Here is a 24,842-nt window from a genome sequence, read left to right on the forward strand (position 1 = left end):
GAGACTATAACCTAACTAAATTACTTTATTTATATCTTTAATAACTCGTCGCCCAAATTCGTGGATTCGACCACTTGTGAGAAGTGAACATCGGACCTGGAGAGTTTCCTTGAGTTGTAACAAAAAAATAAATAAATATCGACCTAAATAAATAAATTTAGGTCGGTCTTCTTAATTATTTTCTTTTAAAAGAATAGGGGGAACAATAAATTTTATTCACTGATTTTGGGACGGGAAAGAAAGAGATAGTTCCTAACTTCTCAATTCGTCAGGAGGACGAGAGTAGAGCAACTAGGGTTTTATCCCAAATCTTCTTTTCCTCTCTCAAAGATTGATTAGGTTGATTTGATCTTTCAACTTTCGAATTCTCCAACAACGTAAAGGGTACTCAGATTTCTGGTGAGTATTTGTTTCTTTATTTGATTCTAACCACTTTTGATTGATGTGTTCCGACTAATAGAGATGATTAGTGATCCTTATGGTTGGATTTTAGATTATATTTTGCTTTCCCTTTCAAGAAATTCATCAAGAAATTGATGAGTCCCTTTGAAAATCGTAGAGATTTGAATTGTATAGATGGTTTAGGTTCTAGGCTTGTACTCCAACTGTTTGATGAAATTCCTTCTTTAAGATTTTGTTTGCAGACCATTTGAAGGTTAGAAATTGCAAATTAAATACTTTAATGGATTGATGATTATGAATTATGAACTATGATTCCTGATTTTGTTAAATGTTCGTCTGTCAATTGATGGTTATGATTTATAAATTATGATTCCTACTTTTTAATAAGTTATGATTTATGAATTCATGAAAAGCATCTGAAGTTTTCTCCTATTCAGATCTAAAAACCTCAAAATCGATCGCCCAACAAACTTCAAGCTTCACAATAATGGCTGGCGGACACGGGCATGGACAAGGTGCTCTCTCTGTCCCTCTCTATGTCTCTATCTATTCGTAACCCTATAAATACCGCTTCTGATTATTATTGTTCTACTTCAATTTCAGGTGAGAAGGGTCGTCCAAGCAAGAAATACAAGCCCTCTTCTAAGGTTATTTAGTTTTTCTTAATCTCCTTCAGATTACTTTATTCGTTCTAATCAGTCGATAATTTCGATGAATCTGAATCATTATTGGGTTTGCAGGAGGAGAACCAAAACCGATTTGCGGAAGAAGAGGATGCTTATTACGGACAAGAGTTTGGTGAAGATAAAGATGGTACTTTTAATCTTAAAACGCTTTAAATCTTATTGAATTGATTTTGTCAGGAATTTCGTGGGTAACAGTTTAGAATTGGAATGATTTTGAAGGAGATAAAGAAGGAAAGAAAAGGGATTTCACCAAACTGGAACTCAAACCTGATCATTCTAATCGTCCACTTTGGGCTTGTGCTGATGGTCGAATCTTCCTTGAAACCTTTTCGCCTTTGTATAAACAAGCTTATGATTTCCTCATTGCAATTGCTGAACCTGTTTGCAGGTACCCATGTCTAGATTCCTCTTAATTTAAGCACCTCCCAAATTGCTATTAATCAGTATTAAGTTTCAATTGAAAAACAACACATTTTTTTTGTTTATTAAAATTAGAACATAGATTAAAAGTTTAAAGCTTGATAACAACTTCCCATGTTGTTTATAGGCCGGAGTCGATGCATGAATACAACTTGACTCCACATTCTTTATATGCTGCCGTATCGGTTGGTCTTGAAACTGAAACCATAATCACTGTTTTGAATAAACTGTCAAAGACAAAGTTACCCCAGGAGATGATTGATTTCATTCATGCCTCTACATCAAACTACGGCAAAGTGAAGCTTGTGCTTAAGAAGAATCGTTATTTTGTTGAGTCCCCGTTTCCAGAGGCAAGAGCTGCAGTTCATCAATATATTTGTTCTTTTTTGTGTTTTTCTATACTTCAAGTTATTGATTTTGTCTTGGTGAAAGGAAATTTAGGCTTACTGAATATTATCAACGTGAATGGTTTATATGACAGGTACTGAAGAAGTTGCTACAGGATGGTGTCGTATCTCGAGCAAGGATTTCTTCAGAGGTTTGTTCTATTTGTTTATCTAGTTGATTTGCATATTTTCGTATAGGTTGACAGTTTGTAAGGCATTAATGTGGTCCATAATGGGCTGGTTTGGTCTTGTTTAGGGTTCACAGGGAACCGACTCTTTCACAATTAGCAAAGCAATAGGAGAGATAGAGGGTACCCATGATGAGTTGTTAAACGGAATTGACGTGGCAGCTGCAGCTGAAGAAAAAGAAACACATGCCTTTGAAATTGATCCTGCCCAGGTAAAGCGTTGTTGCACTTTGATAAGCTCGAGTGATTTATATTGTAATATTGCTGAATATGGATTTATGGGCTCTCGTAGGTTGAGAATGTGAAGCAACGTTGCTTGCCTAATGCTTTAAATTATCCCATGCTGGAGGAGTATGACTTCAGAAATGATACGGTGAGTTATTTCACGTTGTTACTTTAGCAGTTGTATTGCCGCACATACAATTAAATTTTAAGCTTTTGGGAGATTCAACTTTTGTCTATTTTTTTACAAATCTTGCTTTTGGTTGGAGTTAAGTGACAAGTTTAATATTGTAATTGTAATGCTAATTAATTAGAGATCATGCTATTCTTAATTTACAGGTTAACCCTGATCTGAACATGGAGTTGAAACCTCAAGCTCAACCACGACCATACCAAGAAAAGAGTCTTAGTAAAATGTTTGGAAATGGTGAGTCTTCCTTTAGATGTTAAATGCCTTCATTAGAATATATGGAACTATTTAAGGCCGACTTCTGTATGATTTTCATTCTTCTACTTAGTGATTTTTATGGCGTATGTTATTGAATGCCAGGTGAAGTACAAAAAAATGTATTGGAGTCATAAGTCCGAATTAGCATGATTATAGGTTCTTACCTTAGCATTGTCTTCTCTATTTTTCATGGTATTTGTAGGAAGCAAGAACTTCATGTTATTAGCATTTTATAGGTGAAAGGGTTTTATTTGACTATAACAATATAAACAACAATAGTTTGTTGTTTCCAATTGCGGAAATGTAAGTTTGACTTGAATTGCTGGTTCGCGTTCACCTAAAAGGTTCTAATAGGCACATGATGCAGGTAGAGCAAGATCAGGCATTATTGTTCTACCTTGTGGAGCAGGAAAGTCTTTAGTTGGTGTTTCTGCTGCGTGCCGAGTTCGTAAGAGCTGTCTGTGCTTAGCAACAAATGCTGTTTCCGTGGATCAGTGGGCTTTTCAGTTTAAGCTTTGGTCCACTATAAAAGATGAGCAAATATGTCGTTTCACATCTGATAGCAAGGAAAGATTTAGTGGCAATGCTGGTGTTGTAGTTACAACATATAATATGGTTGCTTTTGGTGGCAAGCGGTCTGAAGAATCTGAGAAAATCATTGAAGAAATAAGAAATAGAGAATGGGGGTTGCTTCTCATGGATGAGGTAATCATTTAGGCTGGAGCTTCATAGGCACATCAAGTTTATGAACTTCCAGCTTTTGATCACAACCAGGCCTTGTTTGACACTTAATGGTTAATTTTTTCCTCTATTCTGATCAATAGGTGCACGTTGTTCCTGCTCACATGTTTCGTAAAGTCATTAGTATAACTAAATCACATTGCAAGCTTGGGCTCACTGGTGCGTTTTTTCTCTTAATATTTTTTAGTTTGTTTTACATACGACGAGACATTTCCTTCCCCTCCCTCACATGGCTGAAGAACTTCTGTCTACCTCCGTATTGCAGCTACACTGGTGAGAGAAGACGAACGTATTACTGATTTGAACTTCCTTATTGGCCCAAAATTGTACGAGGCCAACTGGTTGGACTTGGTAAAATGTGGATTTATTGCAAACGTTCAGTGTGCCGAAGTTTGGTGTCCAATGACGAAAGAGTTCTTCGCTGAATATTTGAAAAAAGAGAACTCCAAGAGAAAGCAGGTGCTCCATTAACTTCTAACTATCATCAGTATCTTTTTGGACATTTTGAAAGTTAAAAATTTATTAGATGTTCAAATCAATGTCTTTACGAGTTTAAACAAATAACTATGGGATTCACTTATTTTTAGGCACTCTATGTGATGAATCCAAATAAGTTTCGGGCTTGCGAGTTTCTGATACGGTTTCACGAGCAGCAGCGTGGTGATAAGATAATTGTTTTTGCTGATAATCTTTTTGCGCTTACTGAGTACGCGATGAAACTTCATAAACCTATGATCTATGGTGCTACAAGGTTTGCAATTGATAATCAGTATACTCGTCTAATCTTGCTTTTAATGAAATACTTTCCAAGTAATTGTGTTTTTGTTGTTTAGCCATATGGAGAGGACAAGAATCCTAGACGCTTTCAAGCATAGTCCAGATGTGAACACGGTTTTTCTTTCAAAGGTACATATACATGGTCTCAACCTTTTCTTCTTTTTGCAAGTTTTGGTTGGACTCCGGAGTTGCTTGAACTCTGCAGTAGCATGAGTCTAAGCCGAGTAAGGTAAATTAGGGTCTAGCTCACCCATTGTCTTTTTTGCCTTTTTCTCTCATTCCATTGTAAGTTTCTCCCTTGATTGGCGAGTCTCTCCCTTGTCTCCCTGGAGGCTCCCCTTGGGTTGAGCTTGCCCCAGCTGAGAGGGACCAAGTTTTAATCTATTCAGCATTAATTGCGGTAGCTTCTTCAAAGCAATCAAAGCGAATCCTCTATCTTCTTAAGTTGTTATTCTGTTTTTGAAAGAGATAGAACCATTCTCTGGTCTAACGACTCGTATTTCTTATCTGTGTAGGTTGGTGATAACTCTATAGATATTCCTGAGGCCAACGTGATCATCCAGATTTCGTCTCATGCCGGTTCTCGACGTCAAGAGGCCCAACGTCTGGGTCGAATTCTGAGAGCAAAGGTTCATACTTACTAACATTTATTCGAATCCAGAAGTAGCTTAGTTCTTACTAATTTTTTTCTTTATCAACTTATCAACGAAGCATCTCTGATGGCAATTGTACACTAGTTTTCCCTATTCCATCTCTTCTCCACTCTTTTATTTGAACATTATCTTCCACTTTTTCGTACTTTAGGGTCGACATCAAGATAGGTTGGCCGGAGGTAAAGAAGAGTACAATGCTTTTTTCTATTCCCTTGTATCTACAGATACACAGGTAACTCCTTAGTTCCATCAAATTATTTTATGTACATTCTATTTCAGAATTTCAAATAAAAAAAAACTCTCCCTCGTTCCGAACACTTTGATTAGCTTCTGTGATGTTCATTCTTATTGGAAAATCTGAAACAGGAAATGTATTACTCTACAAAAAGGCAACAATTTCTGATTGACCAAGGTTATAGCTTTAAGGTGCAGTTTTTCCTCCTCATCTCCGCCTGTCTGGATATATATAGGATAAACATGAAAAGTAGCTAAAGTTCAATTATAAGTTATAGCTCATATATGCATGCACTTCTAATATTAACAGATCATTACGAGTTTGCCTCCACCTGATTCGGGAGCGGATCTAAGCTACAACACTCGTAATGAACAAATACATCTTCTCAACAAGGTTGCTCTATCTCAAGTTTTGTTTAGTTCAATTCCTGCAAATTTTGTTGTTGTTCGTTGAAGAAGTGGAGATGATTTGGTGTTGCAGGTGTTGAGTGCAGGAGACGAAATGGTTGGTCTAGAGCAATTAGAAGAAGATACAGATGATATTGCACTTCAGAAAGCTCGCCGTACTTTTGGATCGATGAGTGCTATGTCTGGTGCAAGTGGAATGGTTTACATGGAATACAGGTATAGTGTTTTCGTCATCATCCGATATTTATTTACCCGAGTCTGACTTTGCCTGGATTTAGGACACAATGGTCTCTTTCAGGTTCTTTTAGACAACATTCTCTAAATTTAGATTTATTACATACTAATTTCAATGCACTTAAAATGTTACACAATCAACTAAGACGAGTTAGATCCACAAGTACAACACCCGAAGCAAAAAAGAAAGAGATTCTGAAACTTGACCAATACCATTTTAGCTCTGAAGTCAGATATCAGATGTGGATCCGACGAAAAACGAACACTACCTTATCATTATTGATGCAGTTTCATTTGTATACATGTTTTTTCAGACTCGTCTTCTTCTACTTTGCTTATATGAACATCTCTTCAAATGTTTTGTTGCAGTACTGGAAAGGGAAAATATCCTGGACAAGGACAACTAAAAAGTAATAAACCGAAAGATCCATCAAAGCGACACAACTTGTTCAAAAAACGTTTCGGATAATCATAATCGATGGCCTTGTTCGATGTTTAAAAACTACCACAGCTTCCCCAACACTATCAAAGAGGCGAGGAGTTTGGATATGTTCATTAGTTCAATTTCCCAGTACTTTCCCTGCATCTGGATGTTGATACGAGTTCTCGATGAAAACAAGGCAGTTGCTTATTTTGTTGTTTTAACTTGCTAAAGAGAGACTTTCAACAACAAAAGAACTTTTTTTTTGTTGAAACAACAACAAACTTAGTAAAGAGAGAACATCGAGACATTTTTGTACATAAATGTAGCAACAATGGAGTAATGAAGGTGAACCTTGTTTTGCGTTATAGATGAGACTAGTTGTTCTTCAATATAAGTTGAGCTGTTCATCAATTCTCGTACGTGAGCTTTTAGTTTACATGTGGGGTAGCATAGCGGACCATCTCGATGAACTTGTGGAAGAAGAAACCTGTCCTAGGAAGGGTTCGTGTCTAATTAGCTAGTATTGCTGATTGGCAAAGTGAAATGACAAAGTCTTGTGACTCTAACAATCTTTTTTTTTTTACTACGATCATAGTCAGTACATTTGGCATTGATACACCAAAGATGTGATAATTTCGATAACCGCTCATTCAAACTCTTGTCATGGGGCACTTTGTCAATCAGCAATACATTTGGCATTGATACACCAAAGATGTGATAATTTCGATAACCGCTCATTCAAACTCTTGTCATGGGGCACTTTGTCATTTCACTTTGCCAATCAGCAATACATTTGGCATTGATACACCAAAGAAGACCAAAGATGTGATAATTTCGATAACCGCTCATTCAAACTCTTTGTCATGGGGCAATCTTGTGTTAGGAAGGTGAAATAGTCCATGGTTCTCTTTAGGAGTAACACGACACGAACAATCATTGCTTCTATCCTTTTTGTAATTAATGAGGTAAAGTGTGGGTGTAGTTGAAGCCTAATAAAAGTAGCCGTTGGGAAACAAGTAGCCGTTATAAAGAGGTTCAAAAGAAACCCTAGTACCACTTTTGATCAAACACTCCGAAATTGAAAATTAGAGAGAGAAAGACGCGAACAAACGAAAGACAACAAAGAGGAATTTCACGAAGAACGAAGAACAGAGACACAATAATTAACCAAATGTAAGTTCCCATTCCTCTTTCTTCGCCAAATTAGGGTTTCGTTGTGTTCTTGATGATTGTTTTGGGGGTTTTTTCCCAACAAAATTGTAACTTCTTTTGATCTTTATCTTTAGTTGTTTGAAGGGAGAACCCTAAACCCTAATTCTAGTACGAAAATTAGTTTCTGAAAAACTCTTAATTTACCAGTGTAGAAGTTATTTTCTTGAAGAAAGAAAAGAAAACCCTAAGAGGGGTCGTCAGTTTCGTAATGTTCTGTTAGGTTTTTGGTTAATTGCAGTCAAACTACAGACCCTAAACCCAATCTCGCCAGTATCTTTTCTAATGTTTTCCACTAGGGTTTATCCAATATCGTATAAGAGAGAACTCCAAACCCTTACCCTAATCTTAGAATGAAATGGGTATTTGGGAAACCCCATTTTAGCAGAGATCAAAGTTGTTCTCTGGATGATAGAAAAAAAAAGCCCTAAAAAGGGGCGTTGAGTTTCTTATATTTTGCTTGATTTAGGTTTATGTTAGTTAAATTAACCAGATAGACTTGTAACAAGAGATAAACCTCAAAACTTTATTGCAGATTAGTAGCTACTGTTGAAATTATCTTGCAGAAGAACTTATAACAGAAAGTTTCAGTATCACAAAAGGCACAACAATGGCAACCCGAACTCGTCCTCTTATTCAAGATGAGAATTTGATTTCTCACTTCAAAGGTATATCTGATTTCTATTTCTCTAGTTGTTGAAGTGTTATTTTCATCTTCATAATTTAGTTATGGGTAGTGTTATTTTCTAATCCAATTATCGACGTCTCTAGCCACTTCTATTGGGACAGAGACCAAATTTTCGAAGGGGAAGAAGGCGACAACAGGACTAGGTGGTCGAAAACCACTAAGCACTATCACAAACTCTGGAAAGCCATCCCCTTCCAAAGCTTCAAAGAACTTTATCAAGAAATTGGGAAATCAGGAGTTCATCAACTCTCAAATAACAAATGTATTGATTCAAAATGATAATTTCAAAGGTAAAGAGGAAACTTGCAAAATATGCGAATGATATTCTTTAAGGTATTGATGCTTATTAGAATCTAAAGATTGACTAACTTTGTGGTATCGATATTAGGGGATTCTTTTGGAGGAAAGCCAAAAGCTTTGGATGCTAAGAAAGGTGGGTTAGGTGGTGGTAGGAAAGCTCTTTCAAATATTACCAATTCAAGGGTGTCTATTCATCAGGAATCGAAGAAAAGTTATCCCAAGACATCGAAAGACATTGCTGAAGAACAATTTTTACACAATCATCAAGAATGTATTAACTCTCAAAACGGGGTTATGGATATGCAGTATTTCATGAAAACACTTGGATTTGATGATGGTAATTCAACAAAACTACCCTTTTTGTTGTGTATTTCTCTTTCCTTTGAATCATTCTGTTCTTATTCCTGTCTTGTTGGTTTTGGGCTTGTGATTATAATAGGTTGTTCAATGCGATTGTCGTCTCCATATCCACTTCCATCCCCTCTACAACTAGAGGTTTGATTTTCTTCTTAATCCCGAAATTTTATTTGTATCTATTTTCGATGTCAGAAAAATATCGTACTTCCGAAGTGTGGGCAAAACTTTTAGTAGTCTTACCATAGTTATATACCTAACAGTGCATCGATTAGAGTAGCCTACAACATGCTGCATCTTCATGTTTCACTAATTTCATGAGAAAATGCATTCTTTGTTTCACAGGCTGATTGCTTCTCGCCTCCAAGACAGTTGGAACATGAAGAAGTGCCGGAGTTTTTGAGCGATTACGGATCTCCACCGAAATGCGGAACCCCTGAGCATCTTGTTATGTCTCCATCCCCAAACCGTTACATCAATTCTCCTACTCTTATGATACTCGAATCACCATAGTTGTTGGAAAGTGTTGAAGCAGTGAAGTTCTTTGTTATTCAGTTGGATTTTTGTTAGTAGAAAGTAGTATTGTTAAATCATCAAGTGATGATTCTATTCTATCTGGTACAACAAGTTGGTAACAATTCATTTTGCTTTCTTCATTAGAAAGTAGATTTTCTTTTCCTAATATTTTGTGTTGTTTGTGGTGGATAATAATAGACTGCAGTTTCTAAAGGTTTGTCATTCCATTTTAAATTTTGTTCGGCTTTTTTTTTTTGTTGAAATTGTTCGGCTTCTTAGATGTCTTATTTTTGTTCTCATTGATTGAACAACTTGACTTTATTTGTATGTCTTATTCTCATTGATTGAACAAGTTGACGTTTTAGAAATATTTAGACTATCAATTTCTAAAACGAATGAATATGGAAGTTTCAGTGAAACAACATAAACACTTTATAGAGACCCCCATCTAAATTGAAAAAGAATTTTAGTGCTTCTTGCCCTCACAACTTTATTTTCTCCCACCTTTTAGGAGTAAGTAATTTATATATATATTACTCCTAAAAGGTGGTATTTCCAATTACTTACAAATGTGGGTGTTTTTGTAGAAGGGTAAGGTACTGGGCTAGTCAAAGAAGTGAGTGGTGTTTGTTGGGTATCTTTCTAATTAATTCACTAATTTATCCTCCTCCATCTTTTCTTGTAGACATCCTTTTTCAAAATTTCAACACAATTTTTTTACCTATATTGGGTTCTATGTGTTTTTTTTCTTTTATATATTTTTGACACTAATAATTATATGTTTTATTTATTTTGATGAAAAATTAGGTGAGTAGGAGAATATGGAAAGTGGTTTCATCGTTATCATCGAACTACAAAAGAGTAAAACAACATTGAAGACGACAAAATAAAGAAAACCGACCATAGACTGATAAACCATTGCCTTTTCAGAGCGCACTTTATTCAATTAAATAGATTCCAAACGAGTGTTTTAATTAACAAACGACAAAAACCTAATAAACGTTCTTTTTACCTTACTTTGAATTATGACAAAATAGAAATTTACTGATTAGTACGCCTGTATAGATATCACACACCATACACACATAAGACACACTCTTAGATTTTTCCAATTTTGAGGAGTTCAAGAATTAGCCTTCATTCCAACTTTCCTAGTACTCCCTTTATTGTTTGACAACTTCTTTCGAAACCTATTTGATTTTTAATGTTACAATCCTTAATATTACTGAATAAAAGTCATCTTTATGATAACGATTGATATAACCAAAGCTACAAATGATTGCGCTACTAATTTGACATTAGCTCACTTCCAATTCTCAACGGAAGATTCATTAACTAGAACTTTTAAATAGTCGCCTATCATAACTCAAGAAACATTATAACTTGGAATGATTTTTTTGAGCAAACTATTGAAACCAAAAGTACTTATTACTAAATATTTACAATTAAAACACTTGCAACAAATAAAACACTTATTTTTCTCATGGACTAATGAGACTACCATTTATGCACATTCCTACCTCATCCTACTTGTCTCCATCAAGTTCTTGATTTTCTCTCTCTCTCTCTCTCTATAAGAAATTAGGGTTTCCTCTGTTATTCTATTACTCTGACCTAAGCACATGAGAGTTGGATCTAAAACCTGCTGCAACTACCCATTGTACCAGGTCCAAAGTACTGAACTTGTTCATCATTAATCCTTCTTCTTCTTCTTCCTTCAATTCCTCCATTATTAGTTTCATTATCTCCATAGAATTTGGGAACCTGTTAATTACCCATTTTTTAATTCAGTCAAAACTAGAAGATGAACAAAAAACAAAAACTTGAATTAAAATATTGAAAATTTACCCAGAGATCTTCTTCATTGTCTTGTTTTTTATCTTGAGGAATCTCTGAATTAAGTTCACCATTACGTGCGAATCTCCCACGAACTCTTGGACGATTATCAGCTAATGTTTTTCGACATGCATACTATGAATTGTAGAGATAGAGAGAGAAGATTAATGCATGTCAATTATTGAAATTTGTGTTAGGTTAATCCCACATTGGTTATGCAAGGGGTGTGTTAATAAGTGTGGGAGAAGCCTTACCACAACCAATGTGAAATTTGTTCAATTAAGATCATGATTTTTCATTTATGTGGGATTGAAATTTACCTTGATAGTTTTTGTGAAATTTCTTTGAACACGTTTGCTTTTGTATCTATCAATCCTCTGTTTTCGTTCTTCTGCATTATAAGGTCTTATTCTGTAATTTACTTCCTCCATTAAAGCTGAATTCTCCACACCTAAAGAACTTAATGATGATGATGATGAAAACCCATGGCTTGTTTTAAATTTCTAGGGAGAGAAACAAAAACAGAAGTTCATTACAATTTCAATAACAAGAAACAGAGTGTTAACAAGTTTAGAGAGAGAGAGAAAGTGAGAGATAATACTAACTTGTAAATCACCAGTGCTTGAAACCCTTCTTGTGTTTTCACTAAATTCAGGAGAACCCACAATTTGATTTTGAAAATTTGAAACATCAGGAAGAGAATTGAGTCTGGGTTGTAAGAAAAACCCTGGTTTTTGATCAAATGAATGAGTACTGAAACTCCTCTGTATCATTTCCTCAGAATCTTCAGGAACAAGAAAAGTAAATGATGAAGGAGAATCAAAATCAGCATACCCATTTTCTAATTTCAATCCAGAATTTGAGAAATCTGTAATTTCTTCATAAAATCCAGGATTGGGTAATGATTGAATCTGAGTTTCATAACTTGGAGGTGAGAAATTTTCAAGAGAAAAGAAAGGATCAAAAGGAAATTGGAAATGATGAAGATCATTAGAAACCATTACTGAATTTGTATTGTTATTATCAAAACTATCACCATCATCTAACTGGTAAGAAGAATACTCAGAAGATGACATTTTTGAAAAGATGAGTTCAAAAAATGAAGAAGACAATTCTAGGGTTTTGTTTTTGCTCTCTCTCTCTCTCTCTACTAAATACATTGTTTTTACTTTTTCTCTCTCTAAATACATAAATTTACTCTCTCTCTCTCTCCAACCACTTTCTCTTTCTACTGAGAAATTGCAATTTGGCTTTGGAACAGAGTGGAGAGAGAGTGATGTGGCCAATATTGGCAGTGAGTCGCCAAAGAAGAAAAAGAAGGAAATCAAAGTTGGTCTCTTCCTTTTCTCTATTTCTCAAGAGAGGACTTAAAAATGAATTTATTTAAACTCAGTCCTTTTTATCTAAATGATTAAACTTCATCTTAGAAAGAATGAACAAAATGATATTAGAAACAGACATACATGTCATACAAACATCAGAAGAGGCTACAAAAGTAGACATGTCTCAGAAACAAATGAGAATCAACCGTGAACCAAGATTAAGGTACATCAAGAGAGAGTGGACTCGAAAATAATGATTTTTCACTCAAAAATAACTAATTATCATATTGATATGATTGTTATATTCAACCAATTTAGAAGAGTAAACATTTGGTGAATTTTGTTGCCAGAAAGACAAGTTCTTTTACTAAGAAGAACTGGAGACCAAGTCCACAATGTCAACCCATTTTTTCTTTTACTAAGAAGAACTGGAGATCAAGTCCAGAGTGTCTACCTGTTTTTCTCTTCTCCTCATCTCTATGACCTCATCTCTATGACCTCTCAGCCGTGACCATTGCGTTTCGTATAATTTACATACTCTGTAAAAACATTTCCGTCTTCATGTATTCTAGGGTATATCCCGTGCCCTAGGGCACGGACACTTGTATCAATTAAATGTTACGAAATTTATTGTTATATTTTATTGAGAGAGAGAGAGGGATTTTTATTAGTTATTATTATTATTTTTGTTTCTTTTCTCTTAAATTAGTTATTATTTTATTGAGAGAGAGAGAGAGAGATTTTAATTTCTTTTTTTAACCTTTGAAATTTATTTTGTTTCTTTTTTTCTTAAATTAGAGATTTTTTTTTCTAAGAAGGAAAAGATTATTGTTTTTTTTAACAAGTAACTTTATTTCTACGAAGGACTATATTTTAAATTTTGAGAATAGTTTCTGGACAATATGTAACGCCCCAAGCCTTAGCAGTTGCCGATATTGTCCCCGCTTTAACCACCTCACACAGGTACGGGGTTTTGTCCTTGGCGAAGGCACCACAAGCCTACCAAAAAGGCCTCGGTACTTACTAAGCTTGAGCTTACACATATAGCCCAGTCTCTGGACACTCTTGCGAGCAATGTGGGACTATTAGGTACTTACTAAGCTTGAGCTTACACATATAGCCCAGTCTCTGGACACTCTTGCGAGCAATGTGGGACTATTACACAATATCCTTTATTAAAAAATGGCGTTTGTCCCAGTCAATTTGTCTTAGTGATTTTTTTCTTTGTGTACATTATCTTCTTAACACAGTATATTTCTGAAATATTTTATTTGTAAGATTACATAAAAAGTTCCTATATAAAAAATAATAATTAGTTACTACTTTTTTTTTTTTGTTGAGATAAATTAGTTACTACTAGGTATCTTTATTTTTAATGGAGAATTTGAAACTATTCCTAATAAGAAATTTCTAAAAAGAAAAGGTTTCGAAATTATTTGAGAAACTGCAAATATTTTATTTTCTTTAATAACCATTAGATCCTTCTTATCAATGCCAAAAAAATGAAGACATAGATCATAATTTGTTTATTTAAATTATTGCTTTCCTAATTTGACTAATGGAAATCGTTTTGAAATAAGAAATACCAGATGTTCCCTCTCTATAAATACCAAATTAATTGTCTCTAGAAATCAAGTATAAAGAAGAATAACTAATAAAAGTGAAATCATTTGAGAAAAATGGAGATCAAATCCAAGAAGATTTCTATGGTTGCTACTCTTCTTCTTATCTCTATGGTCATCTCATCTTTGATAATAGGTTGGTAGTATACTCAAACATAATGGAAGTTTTAGGGGGGTTTTTATTTATGTTTTTATCATTTGACTCGTAATTTTTGTCGTTGCAGGAAGTGATGCGCAATATACTCCTATCGGGCAATGCGATGATAACCATCCAGAGGAATGTCTACAAAGATGCGTTAAAATGGGTTATGACGGAAAGGACTATTTGTGTACACCTGACCTTGAAGGACGACCATTTAGCCTCTGTTTTTGTCATTGCCTAAGGGGATGTTAAAAATTCTTATTATCATTGAAAGTTTAAATTGAATTAAGTAATAAACTTTTTTATTCATCTTCGCTTGTTCGCTTTATCCGTAAACTCGATACCACTCCTTCCCAACTCTTGTTTTACTTTTGAAGTCTAGTAATACGACGTTGAAATAACCATTTGGTCTTCACCCTTAGGTTTTGAGAGTTCATTATGTGCTAGAGATTCAATCATGGGTAAGCCCATGAGTGTAGCTTAGAAAAGCCCACGGAAGTAGAGCCATCTATACATTGACTTGGGCTTATTGATTCTGGTTTACATTACATTCAACAAAATGCACCTCTGTTTAGCTGATGGCATGCCTTAGCTCTATTTACTTGGGCTGGAAAACGACTATAAGCTGCTCCCATACTTTTTGCTTTGTAGTTTTCCTCGACATTTTTAGAAAAGAACAAGTAGAATTTCGGTGTTGCGAGTCTGTGTGTGACTCTGAAGATTTTATTTTTGCACTTGAGAAGCTATGACAATTTTTGTACTAGTTTACTCGTGGTGGGTTTTGTTTAAGTCAGATTCCAAATCGTCATAATATGTTACTCAAATCATGTTGTATCTTCATACAACTTCGTTACTTAATGTAATGAAATTTTCGAATTTGGGTATTTCTGCAGGCGCCCCTTCAAAGTGTTATCAGTGCCCGACTTAAGCAAAATTTTAGGGATAGTAAAGAAAAGAAGGGGCCTCAATATAATGCTATTGAGGAGTGCTTGTAAAACTATTCATTTAATTTTTTTAACAAAAAATCCTCTATTGTGTTGTGAAAAATAAAAGAGGCAGGGAAGAAGAAAGATAATGGAAATATATTAACCAAGAGATTGTAGACAAGAAGAACTAGAATTGCATTCATATGTTTGTAGAGAATTTCTCTACTTTGGTACATTGGTATATTGAGTACTATGATACATTGGTTTTGGTCCATCTTCTTCATTAACAATTAACCTCTTTATATAGGCATTTAGCTAGATGAGTTACACATCCAATAGGCACACAATAATGAAGCTTGAATACAAAGTAATGGTGGAAAACCTATGGTGGTGGGAGTTACAATTGGTGGTGGTCATCCACCATAAATTTAATATTTATAACACTCCCCCTGGATGTCCACCACATCAGAAATTGTCTCATTAAAACCTTACTGGGAAAACCCAATGGGACAAAACCACAGTGAAGGAAAAAGAGTACAAATTCTTTGTTCATGTACATCTTTTATGTACACATAATCTTCCTCCTTAAAACCTTGTGAAGAAAAACCCCGTGGGAAAAAAAATCTTAACGAAGGAAAAAGAGTACAGTGTGAAAATATAGTATGCAGTGTTTTCATAAACTTGCTTCCCCTCATGAAGGTTGAGGACATTGTTCAACTTGTTATGGTCAGCTTCCTTTTTGTATATAAACACATAAATATAATAAGTAGCATTTGACATTTCAAGTTGTATTCATATAATGCTTTAAAGTTTATGCATACTTTAGATTGAAACTTGTTAAATCCTTCTAGGATTTCAGTTGAACTCACTTTCTAGTGATTCATATTTGTCATATACATCGATAAGATAATTATAATATTTTGTGAATACTAATCACATTTTAATGTGCATTATAAATTTCATGCACAATCCACCTCACACACATAATAGGTGTTAAATTTATCATTCGATGACTAGTTGTCTCGCCAAAACCTTGTCAGGAAAATCCAACGGGACAAAACCTGAACGAAGGAAAAAAGACTACAACTTTTAAACAAATTATAACGATTTTCAATACGCATAGTTGTCTCGTTAAAACCTTGACAAGGAAAACCCAATGGGACAAAACCTTGACGAAGGAAAAAGAGTGCAACGCGATTCACATTTTATATATGAATGATGGTTGTTTTCTAAAACCACATTACAACACATGTAATGTATTGTCTGAACTATATTAGGTACTTCAGGACCTGAATTTCCATGACATATGATAAGTTAAGACAATATGAGTTGCTTTGAAACTTATAGCCTTTTAGTATTTCAGAATATGTTCATTTTCAAGATTTTCTTTACTCGAATAATCTTTTTCAATACTCTACTGTCAAACTTTGATAAACTCTTTAGGAGTCGCAATAGGATTTATAAATACTTCATAATATAATTCAAGGATTTGTAATTCATATTGAAATTTTATAAGTGGACGTCAAATCCTTTATAGACTAAAGACATTTCTTACACATGTCTACTTTATTACCTTCGGGGTAATTCTTAATTGGTGCTTCGACTTCATGTTTGAAGACTTAATTATTTTGTAAGAAAATCCACAAGTAATGAAGTATCTCGACAAAAGTTGACAAATATTACTTAGAGTAATTCCGGATCAATATGCTCCCAGTAGCTACTATATTCTGAAATACATCGTCTAAAATGATTTATTTGATTTTTCAAATTTTCACAGCATACATAGTTCAGTGATCTCATATATGTGCCTTTGTAAAAGGTCGGTGTCTCTTTTTACACATATCCTCTTCAGGAGATTTTATTAGGAATATGAATCACATTCATTTCTAATTTGATAGCCTCTTCAGGAGGAAAAATTATTCCTTCAGTGTCAAAGAGTATATGTCACTTTGATCAACTCTGATCATTTTCCATTACCTTTATCTGGATATAAGCATATTACGCTCTGAAAAATATTAATATCTCGAGGTAGCAAGTTTTCCGTATATTGATTCCAAATGAGAGAAACTCGATCATTTTCAAGTATTTTACGACATTGAATATAGGACTTCCTCCCCCTAATGTCGATAGATTTCCGTCTTATTTATGAGCACATACTTCAAGGATGTGACAAAGACGAAGGAAAAATCAATTGCTTTAGGCAAATTTTGTTTTTATTTTCATATCATATTTTCCGTTAGACAAAAATTACTATCTGATCACAGCTTCAGATGTGAGCAATTTGTTATAATATCACAACTTCGGGTGTGATTAATTACATGTGAGATATATCATCTTCATGTGATTTTATTTTATTTTATTTATTAAATCCATCATCACTTTCTCTTTGGTTATTACAACTTCAGGTGTAATATGAAAGCGGATATTCAACAAATTCTATTTTTTCAAGAATTTACAATTCATCACATGAAAGAAGATATTATCACCACTTGAACAGATATTCTGAATTTCTGTAGTATTTTCTTACCACAAATTCAGTTGTAATCTCTTAAGAATCAATGGATATTTTCAATACTAAAACATCAATATTTCTCATTATCCAGGAATGAGCAAACAAATTTTGTTTTGCAAGGGTTTATTTATTTATTTTTTTGTGATAATTAACCAACTTATAGTGGTATATAATTTCACCCTTTAGAGATTTGATTTGTTATCATCTCGTAGAAATTTTATACTTCAAACTCTTGTAGAAATTTTGAGATTTGAAGACTTGTTTCAGACACACCAAACTTCAGGTTTGATTATCTCATATACAATATATGCTTCAATTTGATCTTACTCAAATTCTGGTGGTTAAGTTTCCTCTTTGGAGAAATCTTCTTTAACAAATCAAAATATGCACTTATGATGTATTCATACAAAAATAAACATTAGTTATGAGACTAATACCATTTTTTTTTTTGAAGCATAACTTACCTTGACCTTACCATAGAATAGATTGCATTACATTCATATTAGTTTGAAATAACAACCATGCTATGTAACTCTAATATCCTTTTGATATGATTCACTATGCCTCAACAATCACAAAATCAATGGTTAGAGATAAATAAGAATAATAAGCTTAAAAATTCAACAAAGAAATGTGCAAATACCTTTTGATTTACCAATTACAATTGACCAAACTTACCCACGTTTCATTTGTTTGTATCTTGATCAATAAGTAGAAAATTTCTTCTTCCCTCTGATCATTGATGATAGAGCAATTCGTGATGATAACGTGTTGTGAAAAATAAAAGAGGCAAGGAAGAAGAAAGATAATGGAAATATATTAACCAAGAGATTGTAGACAAGAAGAACTAGAATTGCATTCATATGTTTGTAGAGAATTTCTTTACTTTGGTACATTGGTATATTGAGTACTATGATACATTGGTTTTGATCCATCTTCTTCATTAACAATTAACCTCTTTATATAGGCATTTAGCTAGATGAGTTACACATCCAATAGGCACACAATAATGAAGCTTGAATACAAAGTAATGGTGGAAAACCTATGGTGGTGGGAGTTACAATTGGTGGTGGTCATCCACCATAAATTTAATATTTATAACATATTGTAGTTTAAAATCTATATACCAAGAAATTAGAGTATCTTTTTTTGGAATATACCTCATCTACGATAGCTAAGATTCCATCTCCCAAAATTTATTTGGGAGGGCATCTCTCAAACTTTGTGCAATGGTTTTATATCATACCTCCTTAATTTATCTTCGAATTATATGATTACACTTCCTATATTTACATCCAATAGTTAAGATTACAAAACTCTTCGTGTGTACAGGACACTGGGTATACCCTCGCCATTTTTTTATGAGTTTTAGAATTGATTAAAATACTCCCCACCTCCTAAAATTTTGAGTGTGGTCATTATGATAGTTGTTACCATATCCTATTTATTATGCATTATACATTAACATGAAGATCTAAAAAGATATTTTGATATTCTAAACTATATCCTTTGGTCAATTATATTTCCTTGTGAGTCATTCTCCCTTATCTCTTTCACCATCCCATCCTTTTTATCATTGTGCATCTCCCAAATGATTATCAAATTCATCATAATTGTCTATCATTTCTCGCTAATCTATATTTAATAACTGAAATCACCTTACAATTGATGAATCAAAAAGATAGTTAAATCATATTTTAGTACACATTATTCTTTAGTGTTTTCGTTGTTAGGGAAGAAAAAGAAAAAGACTGTGGACAGAACTCTTACCGATGTGATTTGAATTTTCGATGATTCTAGTTCATTAAGAGGGGGTAGTGGATTGGGACTTTTACAAACATTTATATACAAAATGTCCCGTAGAAATTTCAAGACATTTCGTGTGATTTATTATAGACAAAATGTATTCATAGACATTTTCAAGACATTGAGTTTGTAGATAAAATGTCTTTATAGATATTTCCAAGACATTTGATCCATAGACAAAATGTCCTGGGGAAATTTCAAGATCTTGAATCCATTGACAAAATGTGTAATGCATATTATATTTGTACTAATAAAAAATATATTTTTCGACTTTCGTAGACATCTGTAAATATCTGTGGACATTGATGGACATTTAGTGGTCATTTATTATTTTAATATTATTATTATTGTTTATTCACATGAAATAATATATTTGTATGAACATTTCAAAAATATATTTTTCGACTTTCGTAGACATCTGTAAATATCTGTGGACATTTATAGACATTTGGTGGTCATTTATTATTTTAATATTATTATTGTTGTTTAATCAGATGATGGACTCCAAATGTCTCTTGTTTTTTTAAAGACGTTTTGGGCTCCAAATTTGTCCCAAATCCATTACAAAATCTACCAAACTATGAAGTCTACTAAAGTCCACAGACATTTTGTCTATAATTGAATGTTACAGGCATTTAGGGATTTGTAAATGTCTAGATTCGAATGCCTTAGACATTTCAGAATTCTCAAATGTCTGGATTTGAATGTCTCAGACAATTTAAAATTCTCAAATGTCCGAATTTGAATGCCTCAGACATTTGAGAATCCTCAAATGTCTACAAAAGTCTTGATCTACTACCCCTCCTAAATTACGGATCACAATAACCTAAATTCTGCCTAGTTTTTATTGTTCCATATCATTACTATATACAAAATTGGTTTCAACTTAATGCCCTATCATTTTTCTTGACCTCTATTATTTGTTCTTGATTAGTGGGCTTCGAGTGAATGGCCCTAAGTTGGACCGGGTACAGTACGGCCCACTAGAAAGAGTAAAGAAAACCTGCAAAATTCTCACACCATTCATGATCAAAAGTAGAAAATTTTGCAGAAATTACAGCAACTTTCAGCTATACGACCACGTGCTTGCTCTCTGTTCTAACCTCTCTCTCTTCCATAAATCTGGGCAGGCACTTCCATCTCTCTAATCTTTGGTTTAGAAAAATTGATGAAACCCTAATAAAACCCACCAACCCAATACGAACTTAAGATCTAAAAAAGGAACAAGATCCAAAATTTCACCTGAAATTAATTAAAGATGAGAAATTAATTGCATTTAATGCAATCAATTCATGCATTTATATATATCCTAGACTTAGAGCTTTGAAATTAACAACTAAATTTCAGATCCAAGAAAGAAAATACCCAATCAAGAAAAAACAAAATTTTACTAGTCAATTTATAAGTAATTCTAGAACAAAATGTATACTAGAAAATATCTCTGGGTTTTACAGATTTTGTTCTTGTATATACACATCTCTGCAAATAATCAAAATCTCTAAAAACTTGATGAGATTGAAAAATCTCCATAGAAATCAGGAATTCCAGAAGCAGCCCATAATTTTTCATTAAAAGCTTCTTGCATTTCATCAGGAATAAAAGGAGTCCTACAAAGAGGGCAAGTTTTCTGATCATGATCCATCCAACGATCTAAACAACTCCGATGAAAAATGTGACGACAATTTGTTAATCTTCTAATTTCTTCTTGACTTTCGAATTCATAAAGACAAACAGCACAACAATCAGGAGGGGGTTGATCTCCTTGTTCTGATGATGATGATAAATCTTGGAATTTGATAACTGGGAGGAGGATTTCTCTGATAAGAAGAGCAGAAACAGAGTGAATAACAGGGGAAGAGGTGGTTTGTGTTGTTGGTCGTTCAGATGGCCAAGTAGTAATGTCTGATGATTCTAGAAAATCATCAAGACCCATGAATTTGAAAAACCAGGAGATGAATTTTCTGATGAAACCCAGGAAGGTAAGTGTGTGAATTAGAAGTTTAGGGAAGAAAAGCTCAGTGTAACCTACTGGAAAACCCATAGGACTGACTACTAGCACTATTTTTAGACTTTAGAGAGAGAGAGAAAGAAAGAATGGTGTGATGAGAGAGAGAGGGGTTTGGAGGAGATAGAGATGATGATGGGGCTGAAGATGGTGAAATTGGGAAGAGGGGAGTTGAGGGTATTTAAGATGAGTTATAATAAACAAGACACACAGCTCATCAACTAGACAAGTCTGACAAGTTTCTCAGAAAAAGAGTGGAGTTTTATAGAAAGAGAGAGAAAGAAAGAAAGAAAATTTTAGAGGATTGTTTGTTTGGGGGGAGGAGTTGGCGTGTCTGGAGGGGTTTACAGTTTGTGAAAAGAATGACTGCGAAAGGACATATTCCAACGTGGAAACTTCTCTCTCCTCCTTCTCATCTCTCTCTCTCTAAACAATGCATTAACGTAAGCAATGACTGTTCATACTCAATATCTAACTAGATACAACTTTCGTGTCCAAAGAGTCAGTGACCATGGCCACCCGAATCCAAAGAGTCACTGACCGTCCGTTGTCCGTATCGGTCCGTATCCGTTGCCGAAAGAGTTTAAGCGGCCCGAAGCGGCCATAGGTCTTTATATGGTGGGTCCGACCGAGTCCGACCGCTATATATAGACCGCCTGACTGAATTCTTCCATACCCGTTCGTTTATCCTACCCCGTTATACCCATCCACCTACATAATTGATTTTAAGCATCTACATTTGTAGGGTTAGCTACAAACGTAAGATTTCAAGAGTAAAAATATATAACCATTGAAATCACTTTTTTTAATCTTTATCTTCACCTCTCTACTTCTCTAGTCTCTCTCTCCTCTAAAATCTTAATATCTCATCAGTAACCTAGAATCCAAATTACACCGTAGAACCCACAATACACCGATCGTAATTTATGTGAATAAGAATAAAATCGATCGTAATCCATGAGAAATCTCGATAATTATCTTTTATTTTTGTATTCATGTACTTCTTGGAATTGTAAAGTGGGAGGTTAGAAAGTTGTATTTAGCTACTAAACAGTTTTAATTTTGCATAAAAATTTCTTTATTTGTTCATTAGTGACTGGTACCCGACCGACTGATACCCGGTTTGCCCGACTATCAAACGATCATGGACAGGCATTTTGTTGGAGAAAAATCCGAAATGTCCGCCCGTTTTGTCCGGATGTCTGAGTGGACACTTATGACTTGTGCACGTTCCGACCGGACCGGTTGACTTAATGTCTGTTTCCCGTCCGTCCGGACCGATTCCCACCCCTATGTCCAGCTAGTCTACTGACTGAATCCGAGTGCCATGGTCGGTCAAGATCTAGAAAAAGAAATTTAAACATTTTTTCTCACTAGAACTCGTTTGGTGTGGCACTGTTAGATTGAGCAGGAGGCTTCCCAATTTAAAAACATTGATTGGTGTAGTAATGCGGCACACGGGCAGCAATCTTCACAAAATCGACATCTTTGAGATAGAAACTTCCCAAAAAACAGAGATAGAAATATCGGTTAAAATTAAAAGTTAAAAAAGAAGATAATCGATTGTTTAAGTTAGAAACTTACTTGAGAGAGAGATCTGAGTTAGATACTTGAGATAAAAACTTCCTTAACACAAACCCTAGCGGAATGAAGTTTGAAGATAGAAACTGAATATGGAAGGTCGTTCATCCGTCTAGGGGTTTGGGAAGATATAATCGAATTAAAATTTAGTCCGTGAACATCCCTGAATAATATACATAATCAAAAGAGGGGGTTTGTCCCAGTCAGTACAAATCCCTTTTGTTTTATTATATAGATAATTCGAATTATAACTCGTCGCTTTAGCTCTTTCACAATTTTACCACTTTTTTTTTCTTATTTATTGAAATTGCATTTTTTTTGTGAATACTTTTCTTGAAAAATTATAGAAGTGAAATATTATTGAGTTCACCAGGGTTAGTCTTCGCATATTTTCGTTCTGATTCATTTTAAGAAATAGAGAACAGAAAATGAAAATGGTATAAGCTAGAATGCCTTTAAGCTTTAACACTCCAACACTTCACCCATGTGAAAGATTTAATACAAGTATTCTAGAAAAATAGAATAAATTTGATTAATTGGATAAAGTGATAATCATACAAAATTAAGAACAAAATATCAGCTCATTCCAAAAAAAATATAATAATGAGGGAAAATTTGGAATCTGTCTTAAAGTGCAATCGAGAGGTGAAGATTTCAAATTCTAAGTTGTATTATTGTCTTGTAACAAAAAATAAGTAACTTGAATTATTGTCTTACCTCCTTAATAAAGGGCTTGTAGAATTTGATTATTGAAAGGATAAGCTAATAATAAGAGAGTGATAACTATTTTTAATAGTTTTAAATAGATAAATTATCACATTTCCCCTCATTTTAAGGTGTGTGTTTACATTAAGAGTTAATTCTGTTTTGACATCTAATTTGTGATTGAATTATCAATTTGGTTTCTAATTGCGTGATAATTAGTTTTGGTCCTTTACATTTTTAATTCTTTCTATTTTCACAACTTGTGCTTGTTTGACTTAAGTTTCACCTCAAACTATAATTGTAGCGGTGAATAGAGGAGAGGGAAAGATGAAGTGGCCTTAATGTTTAAAAAATAAACTAAGAACTAATTTCGTTTTAGCTTCTATAGATATTTCTAGAAAAATTAAAGTTTTTTTCTTTGAATACCAATTTGAAAATTAAAACGGCAAATTAGTCACAAATTAGGAGTCAAACCAGAATTAACCCTTAACCATACAAACATAACATTTTCTTTATTTGCCTCAATAACTAAGAGAGCATGTTCACCTTCAACAACAAAAAAAAGAAGAGTTAATTCCTATATGGCCCCCTACTTTGTGACCAGCTTCCTTTATGGCTCCTTTTTTTTCGTAAATTCAAATATGACCCCCTATTTTCATGGAAATGTCCTAACTACCCTTCCTTTAAATCTTTTTTCAAAATAAAATAAAAAAAACAAACATAATTCCACCTCACTTCCCTCTCCACCACTTATCTCTCTCCACCACTTATCTCTCTCCACCTCACCTCTCTTCCCAAATCATCTTTCTCTCTCTCCAACTCACCTCTCTCTCTCTCCACCTCACTCTATCTTCTCCGATGAAGGTCGCCGGCCGGAAAATTTTCCGGCCAGCGACCTTCAACCTAAAAAAAATTTTTTTATTTTTTTTTTAGGTTGAAGTCCGGCCGACGACCTTCATCGGAGAAGATAAAGTGAGGTGGAGAGAGAAAAAGGTGAGTTGGAGAGAGAGAAAGATGATTTGGGAAGAGAGGTGAGGTGGAGAGAGATAAGTGGTGGAGAGGGAAGTGAGGTGGAATTATGTTTGTTTTTTTTAT

General features: G+C 34.1%; 3 protein-coding genes and 1 pseudogene across 5 annotated transcripts; 2 read left to right on the forward strand and 2 right to left on the reverse strand.

The window, feature by feature from the left end:
* The first annotated feature begins 197 nt into the window (after window positions 1-197).
* Window positions 198-6,588, forward strand: LOC147535404 (general transcription and DNA repair factor IIH helicase/translocase subunit XPB1-like). 2 transcript variants are annotated; one of them, XM_086647156.1, is made up of 21 exons: window positions 198-444; window positions 791-917; window positions 1,006-1,049; window positions 1,143-1,215; window positions 1,308-1,476; window positions 1,636-1,858; window positions 1,990-2,046; window positions 2,151-2,294; window positions 2,375-2,455; window positions 2,644-2,731; window positions 3,120-3,457; window positions 3,577-3,652; window positions 3,759-3,952; window positions 4,081-4,244; window positions 4,327-4,399; window positions 4,786-4,899; window positions 5,075-5,155; window positions 5,290-5,349; window positions 5,468-5,551; window positions 5,639-5,781; window positions 6,169-6,588. In XM_086647156.1, the coding sequence occupies exons 2-21, from the start codon at window positions 890-892 to the stop codon at window positions 6,266-6,268; spliced, it is 2,334 nt and encodes a 777-aa protein (XP_086503282.1). In that variant the 5' UTR covers window positions 198-444; window positions 791-889; the 3' UTR covers window positions 6,269-6,588. The 2 variants fall into 2 exon arrangements, with proteins under 2 accessions (XP_086503282.1, XP_086503281.1); XM_086647155.1 differs by having other exon boundaries at window positions 198-399; window positions 840-917.
* Window positions 6,589-7,230: 642 nt separating this feature from the next.
* On the forward strand, window positions 7,231-9,503 carry LOC147535405 (uncharacterized). 2 transcript variants are annotated; one of them, XM_086647157.1, is made up of 6 exons: window positions 7,231-7,396; window positions 7,968-8,100; window positions 8,204-8,410; window positions 8,509-8,757; window positions 8,860-8,915; window positions 9,120-9,503. In XM_086647157.1, exons 2-6 carry the CDS (start codon window positions 8,043-8,045, stop codon window positions 9,285-9,287), a joined length of 738 nt encoding a protein of 245 aa, XP_086503283.1. In that variant the 5' UTR covers window positions 7,231-7,396; window positions 7,968-8,042; the 3' UTR covers window positions 9,288-9,503. The 2 variants fall into 2 exon arrangements, with proteins under 2 accessions (XP_086503283.1, XP_086503284.1); XM_086647158.1 differs by having other exon boundaries at window positions 7,249-7,396; window positions 8,222-8,410.
* A 1,163-nt stretch (window positions 9,504-10,666) lies between these two features.
* Window positions 10,667-12,424, reverse strand: LOC147535406 (uncharacterized). The gene is made up of 4 exons (XM_086648723.1): window positions 11,732-12,424; window positions 11,447-11,629; window positions 11,139-11,261; window positions 10,667-11,054 (listed from the first exon to the last, which is right to left on the reverse strand). Exons 1-4 carry the CDS (start codon window positions 12,314-12,316, stop codon window positions 10,926-10,928), a joined length of 1,020 nt encoding a protein of 339 aa, XP_086504849.1. The 5' UTR covers window positions 12,317-12,424; the 3' UTR covers window positions 10,667-10,925.
* An 8,404-nt stretch (window positions 12,425-20,828) lies between these two features.
* On the reverse strand, window positions 20,829-21,749 carry LOC147535407 (brassinosteroid-responsive RING protein 1 pseudogene; annotated as a pseudogene).
* Window positions 21,750-24,842: the final 3,093 nt, after the last annotated feature.

Source organism: Eschscholzia californica, unplaced genomic scaffold (genome assembly GCF_041429995.1).
Source record: "Eschscholzia californica isolate CP2 unplaced genomic scaffold, dmEscCali1.0.p SCAF_6, whole genome shotgun sequence".
Taxonomy (NCBI): Eukaryota; Viridiplantae; Streptophyta; class Magnoliopsida; order Ranunculales; family Papaveraceae; genus Eschscholzia; species Eschscholzia californica.

What these genes read in the sequence shown, in the direction of transcription:
- LOC147535404 (XM_086647156.1), top strand. Translation starts at nt 890, where the DNA reads ATGGCTGGCGGACACGGGCATGGACAAG. An exon ending in ATTGCTGAACCTGTTTGCAG is followed by an intron (nt 1,477 to 1,635) that starts GTACCCATGTCT and finishes TGTTGTTTATAG; the next exon opens with GCCGGAGTCGATGCATGAAT. An exon ending in ATGATCTATGGTGCTACAAG is followed by an intron (nt 4,245 to 4,326) that starts GTTTGCAATTGA and finishes TTTGTTGTTTAG; the next exon opens with CCATATGGAGAGGACAAGAA.
- LOC147535406 (XM_086648723.1), bottom strand. Translation starts at nt 12,316, where the DNA reads ATGTATTTAGAGAGAGAAAAAGTAAAAACAATGTATTTAGTAGAGAGA. An exon ending in ATTTCACAAAAACTATCAAG is followed by an intron (nt 11,262 to 11,446) that starts GTAAATTTCAAT and finishes TACAATTCATAG; the next exon opens with TATGCATGTCGAAAAACATT. An exon ending in ACAATGAAGAAGATCTCTGG is followed by an intron (nt 11,055 to 11,138) that starts GTAAATTTTCAA and finishes GGTAATTAACAG; the next exon opens with GTTCCCAAATTCTATGGAGA.
- LOC147535405 (XM_086647157.1), top strand. Translation starts at nt 8,043, where the DNA reads ATGGCAACCCGAACTCGTCCTCTTATTCAAGATGAGAATTTGATTTCT. An exon ending in TCAAAATGATAATTTCAAAG is followed by an intron (nt 8,411 to 8,508) that starts GTAAAGAGGAAA and finishes TATCGATATTAG; the next exon opens with GGGATTCTTTTGGAGGAAAG. An exon ending in CATCCCCTCTACAACTAGAG is followed by an intron (nt 8,916 to 9,119) that starts GTTTGATTTTCT and finishes TTTGTTTCACAG; the next exon opens with GCTGATTGCTTCTCGCCTCC.